This window comes from Geotrypetes seraphini, chromosome 7 (genome assembly GCF_902459505.1).
Source record: "Geotrypetes seraphini chromosome 7, aGeoSer1.1, whole genome shotgun sequence".
Classification (NCBI taxonomy): Eukaryota; Metazoa; Chordata; class Amphibia; order Gymnophiona; family Dermophiidae; genus Geotrypetes; species Geotrypetes seraphini.
In genome coordinates, this window is record NC_047090.1 from 37,775,374 (window position 1) to 37,798,210 (window position 22,837).

Genomic DNA, 22,837 nt, shown 5'->3' on the forward strand with positions numbered 1-22,837 from the left:
AACTGATGGTGCTCCTGGGCCATATGGCCTCCACAGTACATGTGACACCCTTTGCCAGACTCCATCTCAGGATCCCCCAGTGGACCCTGGCATCACAGTGGAATCAGACGTCCGATCCACTAACCAAACACATCTTAGTCACACCTGCTCTTCGGCAGTCTCTACTTTGGTGGATGACCTCTTCGAATCTATCCAGAGGTTTGCTGTTGCACTCTCCCCCCCATCAGAAAGTTCTCACAACCGATTCGTCGAACTATGCATGGGGGGCCCACCTGGATGGTCTCCGCACCCAAGGATTCTGGACCAGTGCGGAAAGACTACATCAAATCAATCTACTGGAGCTCAGAGCCATCTTCAATGCGCTCCAAGCTTTCCAACACCTACTTCACGACATGGTGATCCTCATTCGCACAGACAATCAGGCCGCCATGTATTATATCAACAAGCAAGGAGGCACGGGCTCGGCCCTCCTTTGCCAGGAAGCTCTACGAGTCTGGGACTGGGCGGTGCGCCACAACGCCTTCCTCAGAGCTGTCTACATTCAGGGGGAGAACAACGTCTTAGCAGACAAACTAAGTCGTCTGCTACAACCGCACGAATGGACTCTCCATTCCAGCCCCCTTCACCAAATCTTCACGCAGTGGGGGACGCCTCAGATAGACCTCTTTGCGGCTCCCCACAACTCCAAACTGCCTCAGTTTTGCTCCAGGATCTACACTCCTCATCGCCTCGAGGCAGATGCTTTTCTACTGAACTGGGGGAAACGATTTCTATATGCGTTCCCACCATTCCCGCTGATCCAGAAGACTCTGGTCAAGCTGAAACTCGAACGGGCTACCATGATTCTAATAGCTCCTCGGTGGCCCAGACAACCTTGGTTCTCCCTCCTACTTCAACTCAGCAGCAGGGAACCAGTACCACTTCCAGTGTTTCCTTCACTACTTACTCAACATCAAGGATCACTGCTTCATCCCAACCTGCAGTCTCTCCACCTGACAGCTTGGTTCCTCTCAACGTAACCCCTCACCAATTCTCACAAGAAGTGAGGGAGGTCTTGGAAGCTTCCAGGAAGCCCGCCACTCGACAATGCTACTCCCAGAAATGGACTAGATTCTCCTCATGGTGTGTTTCTAAATCAAAGGAACCTCAGCGAGCTTCCTTATCCTCCGTGCTGGACTATCTCCTACACCTATCTCAATCTGGGCTCAAGTCTACATCCATACGAGTCCACCTGAGCGCTATTGCGGCGTTCCACCAGCCCCTACAAGGGAAACCCCTCTCGGCCCATCCGGTGGTCGCCAGATTTATGAAAGGACTCTTCCATGTTAACCCTCCTCTCAAACCACCCCCAGTAGTTTGGGACCTCAATGTAGTCCTTTCCCGTCTCATGAAGCCCCCGTTTGAACCACTCAACAGGGCCCCTCTTAAGTATCTCACCTGGAAAGTGCTTTTTCTTGTAGCCCTTACGTCCGCTCGCAGAGTCAGCGAACTCCAGGCATTGATGGCGGATCCACCATTCACAGTATTCCATCATGACAAGGTGGTCCTCCGCACTCACCCGAAATTCCTGCCTAAGGTGGTCTCCGAATTTCATCTCAACCAATCCATTGTACTTCCAGTATTCTTCCCTAAGCCCCATTCTCACCACGGAGAATCGGCCCTTCACACTCTAGACTGTAAACGTGCTTTGGCTTTCTACCTGGATCGCACCAAGCCACACAGAACCACTCCTCAACTTTTTGTCTCCTTCGATCCTAATAAGTTGGGAAGACCCGTATCAAAGCGCACCATCTCTAATTGGATGGCGGCTTGTATCTCTTTCTGCTATGCCCAGGCTGGATTATCACTTCCTTGTAAGGTCACAGCCCATAAGGTCAGAGCAATGGCAGCCTCAGTAGCATTCCTCAGATCAACACCAATCGAGGAAATTTGTAAGGCTGCCACCTGGTCCTCGGTTCACACATTCACCTCACATTATTGTCTGGATACTCTCTCCAGACGGGATGGACAGTTTGGCCAAACAGTATTGAAAAATTTATTCTCTTAAGTCGCCAACTCCCCCTCCATCCCACTGAGGTTAGCTTGGAGGTCACCCACTAGTGAGAATACCTGCCTGCTTGTCCTGGGATAAAGCAATGTTACTTACCGTAACAGTTGTTATCCAGGGACAGCAGGCAGCTATTCTCACGTCCCACCCACCTCCCCTGGGTTGGCTTCTCAGGCTAGCTACCTGAACTGAGGAGACACGCCCGGATCTCCGGGCGGGAAGGCACCGGCGCATGCGCGGTGCGGGCATCTAGAAACTTTTAAGTTTCTACAAGCAACACGTGCTTGTGAGACGTCCGTACCGGGGCTCTGTCTGATGACATCACCCACTAGTGAGAATAGCTGCCTGCTGTCCCTGGATAACAACTGTTACGGTAAGTAACATTGCTATACGGGAAATCCGGGTCTCCCAAAAGGTGTACTTAAATGGGCCACCTTGTGCACGGATCGCTGGACAAGATGGACTTCGGTCTGATCCAGTGAAGGCATTTCTTATGTTCTTATGTTCTTAGATTCTCCCCATTGCCTCAGGTACATTAGATAGAGTGTGAGTCCACCAGGACAGACAGGGAAAATTGCTTGAGTACCTGAATAAAATTCATGTAAACCATTCTGAGATCCCCTGGGAGAACAGTATAGAAAATTGAATAAATAAATATAATGTAGAGCCATAAAACTTACAAGTTATTCCACACTTTTCATTTCAATGAGGCAAATGCATCTAGCAAATGGGCCCGTGTAGGAAAACCAAGCCATTGTGACATCACCAATGAGGTTGGTTCTTAGCCATTGGTGGAATGAGGCATTATGACATCACAATACGAGGGGCTGCTGAAAAGTTCTCAGCCCAACCAAGAAGAGAATGGCGCAGTAGTTAAAGCTACCTAACTAGTTAACAACTCAAAATATAGGAGTCTATAATGTATATCAAACTACATAGATTTTCAAACTGTAAATCTATAATAATAAAACGGTAAGCGCGCATGCGCACTCGTGCTGCATGTTCCCTGATCCCTGATCTGGATGTGGCGGCACAAGTGCGCATGCGCGCCAGACAAGCCTCCCTGCTCTCCACCTCACGCAACATGGCCCTACCGGCCGAAGTTTCTTTAGATGCTGCAGCGGCTCCTCTCATCCACCCAGGCCCCGCTCCCTCTCACGGCGCTGGCGGCGGCTGCCAGGAGGAGGGCTCCGAGCCGAAGACTGTCCCTGATCAGCTGAAACGGTCCCTAAAAAATGAACTTTTTCATCCGCGACAGACACGAGGAGCCCAGCAACTTTCCGCCCCGGCTCTTGCGCTGACCCCGGCATCCGGGACCCTAGTCCTTTGCCGCCGCCCCCCCCTTCCCTTCCCGCGGTCCCGACTACGAACCTGGCAATTCCAGCAGCGTGTGCAGCAGTCTTCACCCGCTGCTTCGGGCCCTTCTACTGCCCTGATTTGCTCTGCCGCGTCTCTGATGATGTCAGAACAAATTGCAGCTCTACACTCTCGAAAAACGTAGGGAGAGGTGAGACATGATTGAGACATTTAAGTACATCACGGGACGTGTTGAAGTGGAAGATGATATTTTCTTTCTCAAAGGACCCTCGGCCACAAGAGGGCATCCGCTCAAACTCAGGGGAGGGAAATTTCATGGAGACGCCAGGAAGTACTTCTTCACGGAAAGAGTGATTGATTATTGGAACAAGCTTCCAGTGCAGGTGATCGAGGCCAGCAGCATCCCAGACTTTAAGAATAAATGGGATACCAATGTGGGATCCCTACGAGGGTCAAGTCAAGGAATAGGGTCACTAGGGTTTAGACTTAAAGGGGTGGGTCAGTAGAGTGGGCAGACTTGATGGGCTATAGCCCTTTTCTGCCGTCATCTTTCTTTCTTTCTATGAGTGACCAGGACTACAAATACCATGAATGCCATCTCCGTAACTTGTGATGGCAGGGAGTCCTTGCCACTGCGCAACAGGTCTACGATTCCAAGCAAGCTGGAAGTCAAAAGTAATAGGACCAAAGTGCTGAGTCAGAAAAGCAGAGGAAACTTTGATAGTATTAATAGAAACAGCTCGTTTGTATTCTTCTCTCTTTATGACCTTTGTGCTACATCTGGCTTGCAAATGATAAAAGCCCAGACGTAAGACACAAGACCGTCTTTTTTCCAATGATAAAAGTCTTCGTATTGAAACTGGTTTGTCACAGCCTTTTGAAAAGCTGTACAAAAGATAGAATAATAGCCAGATAGAATCATTAGACGTGGGATACTTGTAAACTCAGCATGAGGAAAATATATAGTGCCCCTATTATTGTTAAATAAAGCCTGAGCCACTTCCTCTTTTCTCGGGAGAAGAGCAAAGCGCAAGTGCCTTGCCATGCTTAGACCATCAGGTGCATCGGTTTGACCAAGGCATAGCCTGATAATGACCACTTCCTCCTTGCCTTGGTACATTGCTCCAACAGGCAGCATTACCTTCAATCCTTACAACGCCTGGAGTCACTGAGGCTTAAGATTTAAGAATCATGTTTCCCTACAGGTGTTGCTTATAGCTGTAGGCACACTATGGGCTATTCTATAACTGGGTCCCTAGATGTAGGGCTACCAGACATCTGGATATCCCTGGACACGCCCTCCTTTTCAGGTCATGTCCAGGGGTATGGATGGATTTTCAAAACATGACACTTTGTAAAAGAACAAATTACTGTCGGGCAGGAGGGCTTCCAAGCATATGCGGATGTCATACGCCGCACGGATGCCCTCCTGCCCAATGAGAGCAGGCGGGGGGGGAGAGACTGGGGTGGGATTGGGGGCGGGACTGGGGTGTAACGGGATGGGGATGGGCGGAACTCGGCAGGCCCAGGGTCACAAGGAGCAGCATGAGGTTTGAGCCCACCACCCAAGGGAGCTGAGGCTGTAGCTTTAACCACTGTACCACAATCTCCCCATTCTCTTCTTGGTTGGGCTGAGAACTTTTCAGCAGCCAATCCCAAAAAAAGGGTTTATGCTTTGTGCAAAGATGTGTGAAGGAAAAGGATCTCAGCAATCCAAAACATGGACAAGAGTGACGTCCGTTGGTTGTCATTGGATTAAATTGATACAAAAACCTTTGTGAAATTCTTTTTAGATGCATTACTACATATTTTACTTTTTTTTTTTTTGGACTGGTCCCATTTTGTCTGACTGGCTTCTTCAAGGCAAGTGCTGGTTTAACTGTTTGTCAAGCACTATCTTACAAGCTTGTAAGATAGCGTTTGACGAACAGTGTTGTAGTGGCATGTGGTTTCAAAGAATAAACCTTTTGTGATTGACAATTTATATTTTTTGGTTTATTTCAATTGGTTTATTTCCATTTTTGTTTTGATATATATTAACTTTTCAGCAGACCCTTGTATTGTGATGTCATAATACCTCATTCCACCAACGGCTAAGAGCCAACCTCACTGGTGATGTCATAATGGCTTGGTTTCCCTATACTTGGGCCCATTTACTAGATATATTTGTCTCATTGAAATGGGCGTATAAGACGACCCCCCAACTTTTACAGTTAAAATATAGAGTTTGTTATATACTCGCCGTATAAGACTACCCCTTCTTCCGCACACCTTCTGCACAACCTTCTGCCTGCCTGTCCCCCCCTTGAAGGCCTGTCCCCCCTTGAAGGCCTGCCTGCCTGCCTGTCACCCCCCTCCCCCTTGAAAGCCTGCCTGCCTGCCCACCCGCCCCACCCTGAAGGCCTGATGCCCCGCCCCGCCCCACCCCGAAGGACCGCTCGCCCCCCTGGCCTCCCCGCACCACCTATGAAGCAGCCGCAGCAGGATCGCGAAGTCAGCGTCAGCGATCCCTGCGCTGCTTCCTGCGCCACGGTCCCGCCCCTCCTCTGATGTCAGAGAAGGGGCGGGATCGCGGCGCAGGAAGCAGCGCAGGGATCGCTGACGCTGACTTCGCGATCCTGCTGCGGGCTGCTTCACAGGTGGTGCAGGAAGGTCAGTGGGGCGAGCGGTCCTTCTGGGGTGGTGGGGGACTGAACGGCAAGGCCGGGAACACCCCCTTAGGGCTGGCACCCAGGGCGCACCGCCCCCTCCGCCCCCCCCCTTGGTACGCCACTGCATGTAAACAGTACCCGGCGTATAAGACGACCTCCGACTTTGGGGAGGATTTTAAGGTACTGAAAAGTCGTCTTATACGCCGGCAAATACGGTAACTTGTAAGTTTTATGGCTCCACATCATTCTCTCTGAGAACCGTTCAGCATTTCCTCCTATTGTGATGTCATAATACCTCATTCAACCAATGGCTAAGAGCCAGCCTCATTGGTGATGTCACAATGGCTTGGTTTCCCTATACTTGGGCCCATTTACTAGATATATTTGCCTCATTGAAATGAAAAGTGTGGAATAACTTGTAAGTTTCATGGCTTCACATCATATTTATTTATTCATTCAATTTTCTATACTGTCATCCTAGGGGAGCACAGAACAGTTTACATGAATTTTATTCAGGTGCTCAAACATTTTTCCTTGTCTGCCCTGGTGGGCTCACAATCTGTCTAATGTTCCTGGGTCAATGAGTGGATTAAGTGACTTACCTAGGGTCATAAGAAGCAGTTTACTTTTGAACCCACAACATCAGGGTGCTGAGGCTGTAGCTTTAACCACTGCACCACACACTTACAAATGTTCCAACCTGTTCCTACTCAAAATCCTAAGGGAATAGAGCTTTCACACATCAATGTGAGATCACTTACTGCTACACTTCTCCCTCCGTATTCGCGGTTTCAGCATTCGTGGTTTCGATTATTCACGGTTTCTAGCTTGCTGGCTCCTCCCCCAGCTAGCATAGAGAAATCGCTGATTCCAAGCGTTTACAGAGAAAATTGCTGATTCCCAGCACTTCCTTCACCGTGTTTTTGCCTCTCCTTCAGGAACAGGCCAGGTCTCCCACCATGTTATTCGCGGTTTCAACATTCGTGGTTTCGATTATTCGCAGTTTTCAGCTTGCTGGCTCCTCCCCCCCCTCCCCCCCAAATTACATCACCGCGTTTACAGAGAAAATCGCTGATTCCCGGCACTTTCTTCACCGTGTTTTGCCTCTCCTTCAGGAACAGGCCAGGTCTCCCACCGTGTTATTCGCGGTTTCGCTATATTCACGATGGTTTTTAATAGAAAACAGCGAATAACATATGAAAAAGTTATTCACGGTTTTTCTGTATTTGCTGCTCTGTTAATCCCCTATCACAGCGAATACGGAGGGAGAAGTGTATCTTCTTGTAGGCTGTTTGGAGCCTTGCTGTCAAAGACCTACTGTATAAAATTAAATAATTGTTTAACTGAGAGTTTGCTAGAAAGCTGCTTCTGAGGAGGAAAACATGGTGCAATCTCAAATTAAAGCAATTTCAAAAGAATAAACTAGTAACATCTCATATGAAATAAAGTTTTAAAAAAATTGTCACGGAGCAAAATATGTTGTCAAAACTTTAATAAATATTAAGTTTTTGAGACATTTTAATAGTTTTCCCTTTTTTAGATTAAAGACTTATCTTCCATCATAAATAAGGCTGAAAATAACCACTTTTATGGCTAGAAAAAGGCGCACAACCCTGATCTCGTCTGAAAATTTGTCCGCTCTTCATGGCATTTCCAATAAGTAATCATTAGACATGAATAGTCAAAGACACGTGGTCTTTGACTATTCATAGAACTTAGGGCTCCTTTTATTAAGCCGCGCTAGTGGGGTTAACGCGCGCGACTTTTCATCATATGCTAACCCCCGCACTGGCCTAAATAATAATAATAACTTTATTTTTTCTATACCGCCATACTACCGCCTGCTCAAGAGAAGGCGGTAACGGCCAGAAGTTTAGCGCGCGGTATTACATGCGTTAAAACCGCTTACGCACCTTTGTAAAAGGAGCCCTTAGTTTCTTGAAAAACCAGACCTGATTGCAACCCATGAGGTCCACATTAGAGACTTTTGGAAAATGCTAGGAAAATTGGGGGTGGGGGTGGGATATACTGTCCACTAGGGCATTCAGCTCTTCTAGACTGCATCTAAAGGGTGCCTACTTAAAATGGTCAGTGGTCTTTGTCATAATGCATATGGGGACAAACATTTTCTCAATATGTATGCTTAGAAGGAAGGCAGGAGAGGGGAAATATGATAGAGATGTTTAAATTCCTATTTGGCACAAATGGACATGAGGTGAGTCTCTTTCAATTGGAAAAGAAACTCTGGAATGACGGGGCATACGATGAAGGTGAAAGGGAACAGATTCAGAAGTAACCTAAGGAAATACTTCATGGAGCACTGTCGGAATTTTTAAGGGATCCTGTAGCTTCGTAATGCTGTTACGATGTCAAAACATTTACTGCTGTCATTATTATTATTTTTTTTTTTAGCTATTACTATTATCATACTGGCTTTTCCGTAAAAGCAAATTAATGTATTTGTATGTTGCACCGAACAGCTGTTGCTGGAGCATCTGGAGTGTCTGGTTTCGAGACACGAAAGGTCGTTGAGGATGACGGTGGTCAAACGACAAGCCCAGTCGCCCTCAGGCGTCTCCAGCGAAGTTGAAGTTCTCAAAGCACTGAAATCTTTGTTTGAGCACCATAAGGCTTTGGATGAAAAGGTATGCTAGCAAGGTGATTCCCTGCATTTGTTACCTTCTGCTCAACTGTAGGGTTACCAGACATCCGGATATGTCCTCTTCTTTAAAGGACTGTCTGGGTACCCGGATGGCTTCCTGGACTGGAGGGAGTTTGTCTGGATTTTGGACTCACTCTCTCCAGACAAGCCCCCCCACCCCAGACTCAGGCATGGCTCTCTGAGTCTCCCCTGTCCCCAGTACCTCCACCCGCCCTGCAGTTTCAAAACTTCGGGGCAACTGGCAGCGTTAGCAACATGATAACATTACATAAATCTTTATTTATATATTGCATTAGCCTTTCGGTTCAAAGCAGTTTACGGAATGAAAAAAAACAGGAAGAAAACGGCAAATTACAACTTTTAAGGACTAATACAAGTTTTGCAATCACATTTAACAATTAGCAGGAATACAGCAGAGGTATGTGAGGGGTGAAATAATGAGAAGGGGCGGCCTAGACTTAGATTAACAATGTGAATGGTAGTTTAATTTAAACTGGGTCGTCCTGTTTGGGGAAGAGGAATGTTATATTTAGGAGCTTCCTGAAATACATGTAAGATGTTGGAAAATCGGAATACTAGACTCCATTCCGGATCTTTGGAAACTGCTTGGTAGGGTAAAAGTTTATTGATGAATCTTTTGTGGGTGAAATCTTTTAATTGAGGGGAAGGCAAAGAATGACTGAGGTATAGTGGGTCGTCCAGGTCTGGAGAATGAGAATTTCATCCCGGAAGCCTTCGCTCTGCAGCGTCCTGCCTACATGGAAACAGGAAGTGTTTGCGGTTATACCAGCCCTCGACCTGGCAAACCTGTGGACACCTAAATACAGCGAGGGCACATGCAATTTATAGTATTCTGTTAGTTACATGTCTAAATGTCAGGACCAATCAAGTCGTGTGCACAAACTATAGCATCAATTAAAGAGGGGTATGCTCTTTATCATATACAATCAAGTAGCTATTATACTAGTAACCACTTGTCAACTCCCTCATATAGTATTAACTCAACCGAATCCTCAGCGGCACCACTTAGAGCTCAAAATGTCTCATTGCTCTAAGCTTGACGTGTCTAATCGCCATCGGATCCACATTCATATTTTTTATTTTTCTTATTTAGTTTTAAATTTTACTGGTGCTTATATTTACTGAATATTCAACTTTTTTTTTCAGCTAACTTTTTAAATTCAGTTATACTTATCTTAAATGTCGTGGTCTCTGGCTAGGGATTACAAACGCCAACATGTTTCGCCTAGTGGCTTTTTCAAGGCTTAACCCCTAACTCATTTATCGCCAGTAGCTGTGACCACTATGTCCTCAGTAAACATAAGCACCAGTAAAATTTAAAACTAAATAAGAAAAATAAAAAATATGAATGTGGATCCGATGGCGATTAGACACGTCAAGCTTAGAGCAATGAGACATTTTGAGCTCTTAAGTGGTGCCGCTGAGGATTCGGTTGAGTTAATACTATATGAGGGAGTTGACAAGTGGTTACTAGTATAGTAGCTACTTGGTTGTATATGATAAGTGTCAGGACCAGCCATTTCCCTCCCATATGAATGCCCACTTCCACCTTGCATTTCTATGTTGTGCTATTTACACAAACCCTAAGCACAATTCAAGTAGTCTGCAGTGAAGCACAATCGGAACAACCAGAGAAAGAACTGCAGACAAGAGAACAAGATGCAGGCTGGGTTTATTAAAACAAATGTATATTGCGTTGAGTGTCGCCACCTGTGTACAAACCAGAGGACCCGCCATGGTCCGCGTTTCGGAAAACACGCCTTCACCAGGGGGTCCCTAATTTGTAAAGGTCTCAAAACAAACCGCAACAGCAATAAACGTGAGCCTGAGTGAAGCCAAGATAATCGCAGGAAAAGTCTCTCCATAGCAACATCGCTTTGAAGCCTGCATCTTAGATTCTTTGCAGTTTTTCCTTTGTTTGTTCCGATTTACACAAACCCTTACAGAATAGCACTCAAGGTCAAATTCTATAAGAAGCGCCCAAAAGTTGGGCACTGATATAGGCACCGTTCAGCGCGATTCAAGCACAATTGGGTGCTGTTTAGTGAATCATGCTGAGCGGCACCTATTTTGAAGGCGCCCAGTAAATAGGCCAGCTGTAGGCACAACTTAAAAGTGGGGCGCCCATGCGAGCGCTTAAGCACACTTACGAGCAGTGATTCTGTAAGAAGGCGCCTAACACGTAGCCACGCCCACACCTAACATGCATAGCGCCTATTTTTTTGAAGGCCGCCTAAATTTTTAGAGGCGCCTTGTTACAGAATTGCACTTTCTTGATAGGCGCTTATGTTTCAATCAGTGCTGATTAAAAAGCTTAATCGAGCTTGTTCTTCAATTTAGATAGGCGCCTATCTAATTGGGCGCCTCTAAAATAGGTGCCTAACTTTAGGCGCTGGTTACAGAATTTGGGCCTTAGTCACTTTGCTGCCACTTGCTGTGCACGGAAGAAAAGCGGGACCTGGGGCGATTGTGTCTGATGATTTCAGGGTGGCAAAACAGGTCGAAAAGGCGACGATCAAAGACAGGAAGACGCTTGGATTAGAGAATGACAAGGGGACAATTTCCCCGTCCCATCCCCGCGAGATATATCACTGTCTCTGCCCCATTCTTGTAAGCTCTGCCTTAACCGCACAAGTCTCGAACACTTATGATTTTTAAGTGTTTGAGGCTTGTGCAGATGAAGGCGGAGCTTGCAGGAATGGGGCAGGGACAGGAATAGAACGCGCCGGGACAGGAGGGGAAAATGAGTTCTCACAGAGACGGGGAAAAATTTGTCCCCGTGTCATTTTCTAGCTTGGATGCATAAGGAGAGGAATAGCCTGTAGGAAAAGGGAGGTGATAATGCCTTTGTATAAGTCTTTCTGATAAGGGCCCATTTGGAATACTGTGTGCAATTTGGAGATCGCCCCTTCAAAAAGATATAAATAAAATGGAGTTGGTCCAGAGGGCTGCTACAAAATTGGTTAGTGGTCTTTGTCATAAATCGTATGGGAACAGACTTGGAGAACTTATTGTATACTCCTGGAAATAAGGTGGGAGAGAGGGGATATGATAGAGATGTTTAAATATCTCTGTGGCGTTAATGTACAGGAGATGAGTCTCAAATGAAGGAAAACTCCGGAAGGAGAGGGCATAGGATGAAGTTAAGAGGTGATAGGCTCAGGAGTAATGTAAGAAAATACTTCTTTACAGACAGGGCGGTAGATTCGTAGAATAGTCTCCAGAAGGAGGTGGTGGCCATGGTATGCCCGCACCTGGAATACTGCGTCCAGCTCTGGTTGCTGTACATGGTGCTACTCAAGAAGGTCCAGAGAAGAGCGACTAAAATGGTTAAGGGACTGGAGGAGTTGCAGTACAGTGAGAGATTAGAGAAACTGGGCCTCTTCTTCCTTGAAAAGAGGAGACCGAGAGGGGACATGATCGAAACATTCAAGATAATGAAGGGAATAGACTTAGTAGATAAAGACAGGTTATTCACCCTCTCCAAGGTAGAGAGATCGAGAGGACACTCTCTAAAGTTAAAAGGGGATAGATTCCGTACAAATGTAAGGAAGTTCTTCACCCAGAGAGTGGTAGAAAACTGGAACGCTCTTCCGGAATCTGTTATAGGGGAAAACACCTTCCAGGGATTCAAGACAAAGTTAGACAAGTTCCTGCTGAACCAGAACGTACGCAGGTAAGGTTAGACTCAGTTAGGGCACTGGTCTTTGACCTAAGGGCTGCCGCATGAGCGGACTGCTGGGTACGATGGACTGCTGGTCTGACCCAGCAGCGGCAATTCTTATGTTCTTAAGATTGTTTCTGAGGAGATAATCGGTAGTACTGGCCAATTATATGCTACTGTAAAATTGTAGATGACGGCAAGAAAAGACCTATGTGGTCCTTCAAGTCAGCCCAACAGTCACATTCATTCTCAAGGCAAAAAAAACAGTAATTATTCATTTTACTTGCTAAATTTCAATATAAGATGTTTTTCCCTCCCCACCCCTAGATAGGTAAGACCTGTACTCAGATGATTTAAATGTGGTTATATTTGTTCTTGATCCTTTTTGACGCATATCAGTCCGGCATCAGCTACACTGCCCCATCCTGCCCCATGACTAGAAATGCCATCGCAGCTAACTTCATCCCCCCCCCCCCCCCCGATCCGTCTTGCCATATACAGGAGACAGACTGTAGAAGTCTGTTCACTTCCCCGCTGCAGGGCTTCCATTTAAGCACCACGCTTGCGCTTCATAAATGAAGATATCGTTTTTGATTTGTCGAGTTTTGTGTCGTTACTATTCTCTTTGTGTTTAGGGATGCTTTGCGTTCATCCCACGCATTTTTTTTTTTAACTCTTTCACTGTTTTTGCCTCCACCACCTCCACATGAAGAGCACTCCAGGCATCCATACCTTTTGATCAGGGTTACCAGATTTTCCAAACAGAAAATCCGGATCCATGGTCCTGCCCGGCCATGCCCCATTCCACCTCCAGACCTGCCCCCGCGCCCCTCGACCTGCACGAGCAGTAAGCGAAGGATGGCATTCGTGCATGCGCGTGACATCACTGCGTTCCATCCACGCATGCGCAGATGCCGTCCCGACATCACCCATTGCCAGAGGCTTTTCAAAACCCGGACAAAGTGCTTAAAATGAGGACATGTCCGGGGAAATCCGGACGTGTGGTAACCCTAATTCTGACTGTCCCCTCCTGAGCTGCTAAGTGTCGACCCTCAGGCAGGAGCCTCTCCTGCCCCATTAAATAATTTTGAATATCATCTCCCCCCCCCCCCCCCCGTCCCCCTCGGTGCTGGATTTCTGATTCACGTAGTCTTTCAAGACGGTGCCCAGTTCGCCGATGATTGTGGCTAGAAATAAGGGCTTGGGATAGATTTGCGAAATTTGTGAAATTCACATTTAGGAAAAAAAAAGAAACATTTTACAGGCAGTCAAAAGTTTCTAGCCCATGGTTTATTTCTTTTGTCGCAGTTTTAATGAGTGCCAGCAGTTTCTGAGAATCTTTGACATGGCAGAGTTTTTATAACAGCTGTCCAAACAGAGAGTCGAGAAGGAAGATACACAAAATTGAAAGAAAAAAAAAATTGGAGTTCTGAAACCAATTCATAGGTTTTGGTGCTATTGCTACCTCAAATCTGCAGTTTCCATGACAGCATCAAACCTTGTAGCTGGTTTCCTTATGGCAGGAACACTAGGAAGCAAGGAATATAAGGGGTAATTAGACTGTGCAGTTGAAGAAATGCTTAGAATTGGGGATAGAAAAAAAATGATAGGATTCTCTCTTCCACTTAAACTTAATTTAGCTCTCCTTGGGTAAAGGTGGTCATAGGGGTCGTGGATTTAATATACTTTCTTTCTGAGGGTCAACCAAAGCAGGTACTTTCTGAAGAGACAGCAGTGTCTGGAGGGGTCAGGCCGTCCCAGTACCCTTTGCCAGTAGAAATAACGGAAGTGGATGTGCTACGGAGATAATTTTGTTCTCTTCCTGGTCGGCAAAAACAGAAGATAACCGCTAGCTTCCGTTGGGTTTTTTGTTTGTTTTTATTTCCCCAAATCTACCTGAAAGTTTTTCCAAAGAAACCATCTTTGTCTTCAGTACGGCAACGCCAAAAGCTGACACAAAAGTTCGACTTCAAGGTTTATTAAAAATGTCGTATACCGCTGAGTCCAAAATTCAGAGCGGTATGCAATAAAGTACATGATCGGCGTACAATAATAAGAAACAAAAGGTTAAAAATAAAATACAAGGCCCTCTTTTACTAAGGTGCGCTAACCGATGAGCACACACTAAATGCTAACGCGTGCATGTTAATCTATGGACGCATTAGCGTTTAGCTCGCGCTCATCGGTTAGCGCACCTGAGTAAAAGAGGGGGTAAATCCAGATCAGCTGTGCACTGGCATAGTAAGGGGGTGGGGTGGGCAGTCTGTCCTGGGCGCAGTCTTTGTAAAGGGCATGGGCACCTGCCCCTTCCCTTCCACCTCTTAATTTTTCCTGCACGAGAAGCGTTACGAACTTGCTTCCCGCGTCGGTGTCGCCTGTCTGACGTCGCATCCGGACCCCCCCCCCCCCCATGCCTAGGAAGTGACATCGGAGAGAGGGCCGTCACGAAGCGGGCAGCAAGTTTGCGCTGTTGCATTCGCCTGGGAAGTGGACGAAAAGGAAGGGGGATGCACGCGCCGCAGGGGTGGTTCGAGAAGGAGCGGAGGGTGGAGAAGAGGGCGGGGGAGGGGCTCCGCTTCCCCTCGCTGTGCCACTGCAGCTGCGCCCTAACATCAAGGGGACGCCTGGTAAGCATAGAGTGAGGGACTCCCTCATATGGTCTTCTGGGTATTATAAAAGGGTGGTTTCATATTGCCTTCTCCAAACTCTATTACATCTGCCCAGCATGGGGGAGGGGGGGGAATGACAGTGGGCTGACAGTGCCACCAGGATTCTCAGCATAAGACCCTCTTTTACTAAGTTGAAGTAGAGGTTTCGATTGCGACCCGGGACGCTAAATGCTCTGATGCTGCTCCGGCGCTCATAGGAATTCTGCTCTGGAAGCGGTAGAAACCTCTGCCACAGCTTAGTAAAATCCAGCCGGCTGCTCTAACCATTAAATGACTCCTCTGCTTTAGGTTAGCTAAATGTAATATGTGTATTCCATTATTGAAATCCGTATATTGACAATCAGGTAATCCAGGGCTGCCCAAGACTGGTCCTCGAGATCTACTGGCAGGCCAGGTTTTTTGGATATATGAGAGAGATTTGCATACCAAGAAGGCAGTGCAGGCAAATCTCTCTCATGCATATTCATTGTGGATATCCAGAAAACCTGGCCTGCCAGTAGATCTCGAGGACCGGACTTGGGCAGCCCTGATTGTAATCTATTCTTAGATATTTGATCATAGTCACATGCAGTGAATTCTTTAAGCCTCCATCAATGAAGACGTCACCTGGTGGCTATACAGTTCCCTTGTGCTCTGCAACTCCATTCAGAGGAGTGGCATGGTAAGGGTGGGGGTGGGGGTGGTTTGCCCCGTGTGCCATGTTGGTGGGGGCATTAGCACCCTTCCTCCTCTCTGCCCCGCCTCTTCCCACTCCTCTTCTCACCATGCACGCGCCCCCCCCATTCCCTTCCCTTCCCCCATACCACAAGTTGTTTCAGCCGTGAGCAATTCCATCAAAATGCTCCTCGTGACGGCGGCGTCTCTCCCACTGATGTCATTTGGAAGTGCAGCGCACAGGAAGTGATGTCAGAGAGCCGATGGGGTCACGAGGAGCACGTTGAAGTTCTTGTTGCTCGTGGCGGTGAATAACTATAGGTCCAGGGGAAGGGAGGGGGGCACACCCACAACAGGGAGCTCGGGGAAGGGATTGGGGGGCGGGGGAGGGGTGCCCCTCGCCCTCACCACGCCACTGATTTCACAGTTCCTCTAAGTAAATCCTATGCCTGCAGGATTAGTCAAATTTATCTGGAATTAGGTAAGACAAAAAAGAGGATCCAACAGATTTGCCGTAAAAACCGATAAACCAAAGACAAAGCAAAGGACTGCAGGCAAAATTTATAATAAACAAATTGTTGCGTGCAAATAAATCACTTATAGCAATGTGGGACCCGACACGGTCAACACCGTCTTCCTCAGGGGTCCCTTATAAAGGTGGTACAAATAAACGCAACAAATATGCTTATTTCCAAGGCTGACGATCACGTGAAGTGTGGAAGATTCGGTAATAAGCATATTTGTTGCGTTTATTTGTACCACCTTTATAAGGGACCCCTGAGGAAAACGGTGTTGACCGTGTCAGGTCCCATATTGCTATAAGTGGTTTTTTGCACGCAACAATTTGTTTTTGTTTATAACAAATTGTGCCTGCATCTTCTACAGCTGTTTGCAGTCCTTTTCTTTGTCCTTAGAGTATTTAGCTGCAATAGTAAACCTAGCATTACCTGTGCATATCTAATATAATAAAGCCCTAAGCGCGCATGCTCACTCCCACCTGCGTGCTCCCGTTTTCTGTGCGCTGTAGGGACTCGCAGGTAAGAGTGCGCATGTGCGCGGCGGCGCGGAGCCTGTCGGTTGCAGCGGTTTTTGCCATCTGAAGGATAAAACCCCCAAAACCCCCAGAGCTCGCTTCGGGTCCGGCAAGGGCTGCGAGTCCTGAAAACCTTCCGATTCCAGCAGTGTCTGCAGCACTCTACACACGCTGCTTTGGGGCCTTCTACTGCCCTGATTTGCTGGGCAGTAGAAGGCCCCGAAGCAGCGTGTGTAGAGTACTGCAGACGCTGCTGGAATCGGAAGGTTTGTCGGGACCGCAGGAAGGGAAGGGGGGGGAAGGGACTAAGGGAGCTGGCCAGACCGCGGGAAGGGAAAGGGGGGGGTAGGGGAAACGCTGCTGCTGATGCACAGGGAACTGGTGTGGGGGAGGGAAATGGAGGGGGAGGTAATGCTGCTGTGGCTGCTGCACAGGGAAGTGGTGGAAGAGAAATGCTGCTGCATAGGAGGCAGGGAGAGAAACAGATAGATAGAAAGAAAAGAAGAAAGACACAGGGGCAGGGAGAGACACAGAAAGGCAGACAGACAGACAAAGGGGGCCAGGGAGAGAGACAGACAGCGGGAAGGAGAGAGAGACAGAAATAAAGACACACAGACATATATTCTAGCACCTGTTAATGTAAGGGCTAAAATACTAGTACTGTATATAGGACAATTGATTTGGTATAAACATGTGTATATAACTCAGTAACACCACCACAGAGCTCTGTATTTCAGTATAGAGCTCATGGCATTGTAACACCTCACAACTCCTTATGGTAACATCTCTGTAGAAGCTAATGTATCGTAACGCCTTTACAGAAGCTCATGTATTGTAGCGCCTTTGCAGAGGCTCATGTAGACCGCTCTGAATTGACTCCCCAGTCATTAGCAGCGGTATAGAAGCTCTCAGTAACCATTAATCAATTGAAGAGTCATTATAAAGCCCTTGGGAAGATCTAAGGTTACGCATTCCTTTGAAATGATGTTTCCCGCATTGTTTCATGTTGTTCTTAGCCTGAAACCACCCCCCCACCCCCCAAATTCTAGTTTTTGTTTTCCTGCGTCATTAACAAGAGCACACTCCTTGCAAATAGTACACACATCCCTGATGGGCATTGTTTTTTCAATAGTGCACTTCCCACACGTGCGACTATTGTGCTCGTGCGTGGGACACTGGGAAAAGTGCACGCACTCAAAACAATGCGGATGCACTATCGATGACTTAAGTTACGCTATTAATGAATTGTGCTGAAAAAGACACAGGAAAGCAAGAAACTTTTTTTTTTCTTCCCCCCCCCCACTTTCCCTCCAGGTCCATTATTGAGATCTCCCAAAAATAGATATAAACGCAATATCACTTACAATATAATTTTTAATTATTGGTAGGATAAAGCTCAGAGACATGGAGGGGTTAACAAGGGGGACAAGCCCCCAACCACCTCACCTCCATTTTTAAATTACTGTGCAAAATAACACTTATAGTTGATAAAAAAAACTTGAACACTCTTCAAAAATATAAACAGAGTTGTAAAAGGTGAAAAAACACTTAACTAATAGATGGTTTAAACGTGGCACATTTTGATTGCTGCTTCAGGAAACCGTACAGGCAGGAATTCTAAAATCCAAAAATGGTTTGTCAGCAAGATCGGGTGAGATTTCTGAAAGACGTATTCAAGTTTCTTTATCAACTATAAGTGTTATTTTGCACAGTAATTTAAAAATGGAGGATCATGCAATGATTGGGTGGTGAGGTGGTTGGACACTTGTCCCACTTGTTAACCCCTCCATGTCTCTGAGCTTTATCCTACCAATAATTAAAAATGATATTGTAAGTGATATTGCATTTACAGTATATCTATTTTTGGAAGCTTTTGTTTAATAACGAACTTCTTTTGCTTCCACCAGTAACATTTTTGGTGTTATACCTTCTCCCCTGTTTTGTCTGACATTATCGCGATCTGCCTCTGTTCCTTTGCTCCATCTTCTGTGCTGGACTCTTGTTTTCCTCTCTCTTCCCCCTCCTCCCATTTTTCTCCTCTCATTTCTCTTCAATCTTCTTTTCAGTATCCTTTTGTCGTTCTCCTTCCTGTCCTTCCTGCACCTTTAACTCTGCAACCCTTCAAAACATAATTTTTTATTATATTTAAAGTGGAGGTAATCAGTACAGGAAAGGCATTCTGGGGAATGACGGTCCTTCTTTTCTGCGTCCACTGCAGCTTCAGCTCCAGCGAAAAAGGGGCAGAGCAGGAGCGCCTAAACAGAGAGGCACCTTCTCTCCCGAAAAGTGCTATTGCCCTGGGGCAGTTTGAGACCTCTAGCCTTCCTGAATGCTCTTAGAAGCATTGAGACTAAGGCCCTCTTTAACAAAGGCGCGCTAAGCGTTTTAGCGCGGATTTAGCGTGCAACAAATCAACGCTTGGGCCAACGCCTCCATAGGATAACATGCACACGTTGGCGTTTAGCATGTGTTTAGCGCGCGCACCTTTGTAAAAGAGGGGAGGGCTTAAGTGGTCCGAGGTGTACAAGTGGGGAGGGTTGCACTCCAGGTAACTATGGGAGATTTAATGCACACTTAGGCTAATGTAGTGAGAGAAATCAAGTTACTGCCCGTGTTTTGCTTTTTCTTCCAGGTAAGGGAACGCCTGAGGGTTTCTTTAGAAAGAGTCTCTGCATTGGAAGAAGAGCTAGCTGCTGCTAACCAGGAGGTAAAACTGAAACACTTTCTTACCCCCTCCCTCCCTTCATTCCCTTCTGATCTCCCTTGTGTCTCCCATCACTTTTACTAAAACTGTCACAAATAAATGAATTAGGCCCAGATTCACTAAAGATAGCGACTCAATCGCTTTTGGCCGATTTTTCAAACAGCGATTGATTCACTCTTAAATTTGCATGCAAATGATTTCCACGGAGGCGCAAATCATTTGCATGCAAACTCACCGACTCAATCGTTCAGTGAGCGACTGAGTCGGTGCAGAGCCCTGACAGAATTGACAGGAAAAGCAGCATCCTGTCAGGGCTTCTGCCGGGGTTGATTTTTTTTTGTTTTTTCATTTCTTTTTAATGGCACAGGTATTTTGTGTATATTACACATGCAAAATATCTGCCCAATAAAAAAAAAAAAAAAACCCAAACAAACCACATTTACCGGTAGGTCTACAGCAGTCGGGTTGTAGGATCGTAAAACCGGATACAAAATAGCCAAGCAAATGTTAGTGGATCAATCGCTTGGCTATTTTGCATGGAGTTTTACACATTTGCATGGCCAGTTCGTAAAATGGGCGATCGAGGGGGGGTGGGGGGGAGCACGCAGTGGGCTGTTTTGTGAATCGGGTCGGTTAGCAGTGATCGTCGATAAACCTGTGAAAACAGGTTTAGGGATGATCGCTGACTTTAGTGAATCAGGGCCTTAGTGTTCCAAGCCCTCTAGACAAGCCCATTGGAACTGTTGGACCTATAAAGTCCTCTCATTCCCACTATGATCTAAACCAGGGTTGTCCAACCTGTGGCCCAAAGGGCCGCATGCGGCCCCGTGAAGTATTTTGTGCGGTTCCGGTCAAGGGCGATGCAGTGTTTTCCTCTGCTGCCCCTGGGTGTTTACCGTCGTGCCGGCTCCCTCCCCTGTCTTGCTGCAGAGTTTGCGCGGCCCCAGAAACATTTTTTTTCAGCCAATGTGACCCAGGGAAGCCAAAAGGTTGGACACCCCTGATTCTAAGCTGTCACTGTGAAAGCACAAAAAAAAAACTAAACATATTCCAAGGTGTGACGAGCCTCAAACTCTCTTACCTCTTCCTGGTGGCAGAAGCAAGGTACGGACTAGCCATTGTAAACAGCACAACAAGCCAAGTCTTGTGCTTTTTAACATACGAATAATTGGTGCCTAGGAGTGGGGTGATAAAATTTGTGAGTGACATAGTTATTCATTCGTTAAAATGGTAAGGATTTTCATTAAAATGGTGAGGATTTTCATAAGGATCTTGCTGCGTCTAGGAGACTGGGAATCTTACTGATATGATTAACGTGGAGAAGTGCAAAGGGATATATGGAAAAAGAATCACAATCAATGCTGGCTTATGAGTTAGCAATCACTAATGAAGAAAATAATCTTGGAGTCATTGTAGATGTATTGAAATTTTCATCCCCAAGTGCTATGGCTGCTTAACCCCCCTCCCCTCCCCTCAAATATCAGAGATATTGGAAAAGGAATTGAGGACAAAACGGAGAATTACATTATGCCTCTGTCTAGGTCTCTTGAGGTGTGAAGAGGTCCGGGAGGTGGGGGTGATTCCGGGTTTAGAAACCCATGAATAACTGAAGTCGCGAGTCCTAAACCTGCGAATTGGGAGAGAGAAGTGTTATTAATAAAACACCCGACATGAAAACATTCCCAGAAACACATCACTTAGGAGGCCAAACCAACCAAAGAACAGTCATAACTAAATCTAACCCAGAAACAAATCATTTGAACATTCCCCAAATACCCCTGCTTATGTAACAGAAATGCTTCAGACTGTGAGAGCTCAAAACAGGCATACTGAATGTCCAGAGAAGTAATCGAGCATTTACAGGAGAAGCAAAAAAAAAAAAAAAAAGCTCCATCTATAGTAAAGTCCCCATGGTTTCGGCTGCAGAAAATATTTTCTTATAGCTCTTGAAATGTCTGGAAAAGTAATTGTGTTTTGTCTACAAAAATGTGCCTTTTTTTTTTATAAGCAAACTAAACTTTCAAAACAGAAATTTATCCAGTATTTCCAGAATAGCCAGTAGGAAAATGTAAGTATTGATGCCCCTATATCAAACTCTGGTGAGACCTTTTTTTTTTAAAATTGTATTTCAAATTTAACATATTGCCAATCCATAGAAAGATACAAAAATAATGACAGTCCTCAAAAGAAAAAGCCGTCCGTCAGGTAGCCCAACCAGAAATAAATATTATTAAATCATCCACAAGTGAAGTAATGGATCCAAGATCTATCCGTTTAACAAAGGAAATATTTTAAAACTTAGACCCTCTTTATCTAAGGTGCGCTAAGCATTCTAGCGTGTGCTAAATCAACGCATGTGCTAACTGTTAACGCATCCATAGGATAAAATGCACGCGTTAGTGTTTAGCGCATGCTAATATTGCGTACTAAAAAGCATAGCGCATCTTAGAAAAAAAGTGGGTTAGAGGTTATTCAGAATCAAGCCTTACATCCCCTCCCCAAGCCATCCCTTACAACGATGACAAGGTTCTTATACAATTGGTGTCAGGTCAAAAGCGCGCCGGGACAAAGGCACGCGCAGACAACTGAGCGCAATGCGGAGGCACGCGCCGAAGAAAATGACTGTTTTAAAGGGCTCCGACGGGGGGTGTGGGGGGGAACACTTTACTTTACATGTCCGTGGTATTTTTTTTTCTTTTTTATAGACAAAATCTGGTAACCCTACATTTAGGGCTCCTTTTATGAAGGTGCGCTAAGCGTTTTAGCGCACACACCGGATTAGCACGCGCTATAGCTGAAAATCTACCGCCTGCTCAAAAGGAGGCGGTAGCAGCTAGCACGTGCAGCAATTTAGTGTGCGCTATTCCGCGCGTTAAGGCCCTAACGCGCCTTCGTGAAAGGAGCCCTTAAAGAAATATTTAGTTAGTCAGTTATGTAAAAAATTTGTCAATCGCCTATTCCTAGAGGCCTTACAAAAATAACATACACAAAATAGAACATACAAGACTTGTACAAACACCTTACGTTACAGATGGGTAATTACAACTTAAAAAGCCATAGTTTCATAGATCCTCACAGTACAATTCATCCAAAAACCAGCATTAGGCAAAAACATCTTTTATTGGAATGCTTCTATAAAGAGTGTAGTTTTGAGCATTTTTTTTTAACTTCTGAATATCAGATAGGGCTTTTTGAGGTCCAGTTAATTTGTTCCACAGCGTTACTGCTATGATGGAAATAGAAGAAGTTCTCATATTCACATAATGTGTTTTTGAGAAGTCCAGTAAGGGTTGGTAGATGCACTGAATGGTCTCCCTGCGGATGGACAGACCTGATGGGCCTTTTGGCCTTTAACTGCCTTCATGTTTCTGTGCTTCAGCTCTGTTGCAAATGAGAAACCATCAAAGTAGTTCTG

General features: G+C 46.0%; 1 protein-coding gene across 1 annotated transcript in view; it reads left to right on the forward strand.

Annotated features, from left to right (window-relative positions):
• The window catches only part of PPFIA2 (PTPRF interacting protein alpha 2), a 447,553-nt gene that overhangs the window by 251,612 nt on the left and 173,104 nt on the right, over window positions 1-22,837 (forward strand). The window contains 2 exon segments of the mRNA XM_033951535.1: window positions 8,496-8,660; window positions 19,351-19,425. Coding sequence (XP_033807426.1) covers window positions 8,496-8,660; window positions 19,351-19,425 — 240 coding nt within the window.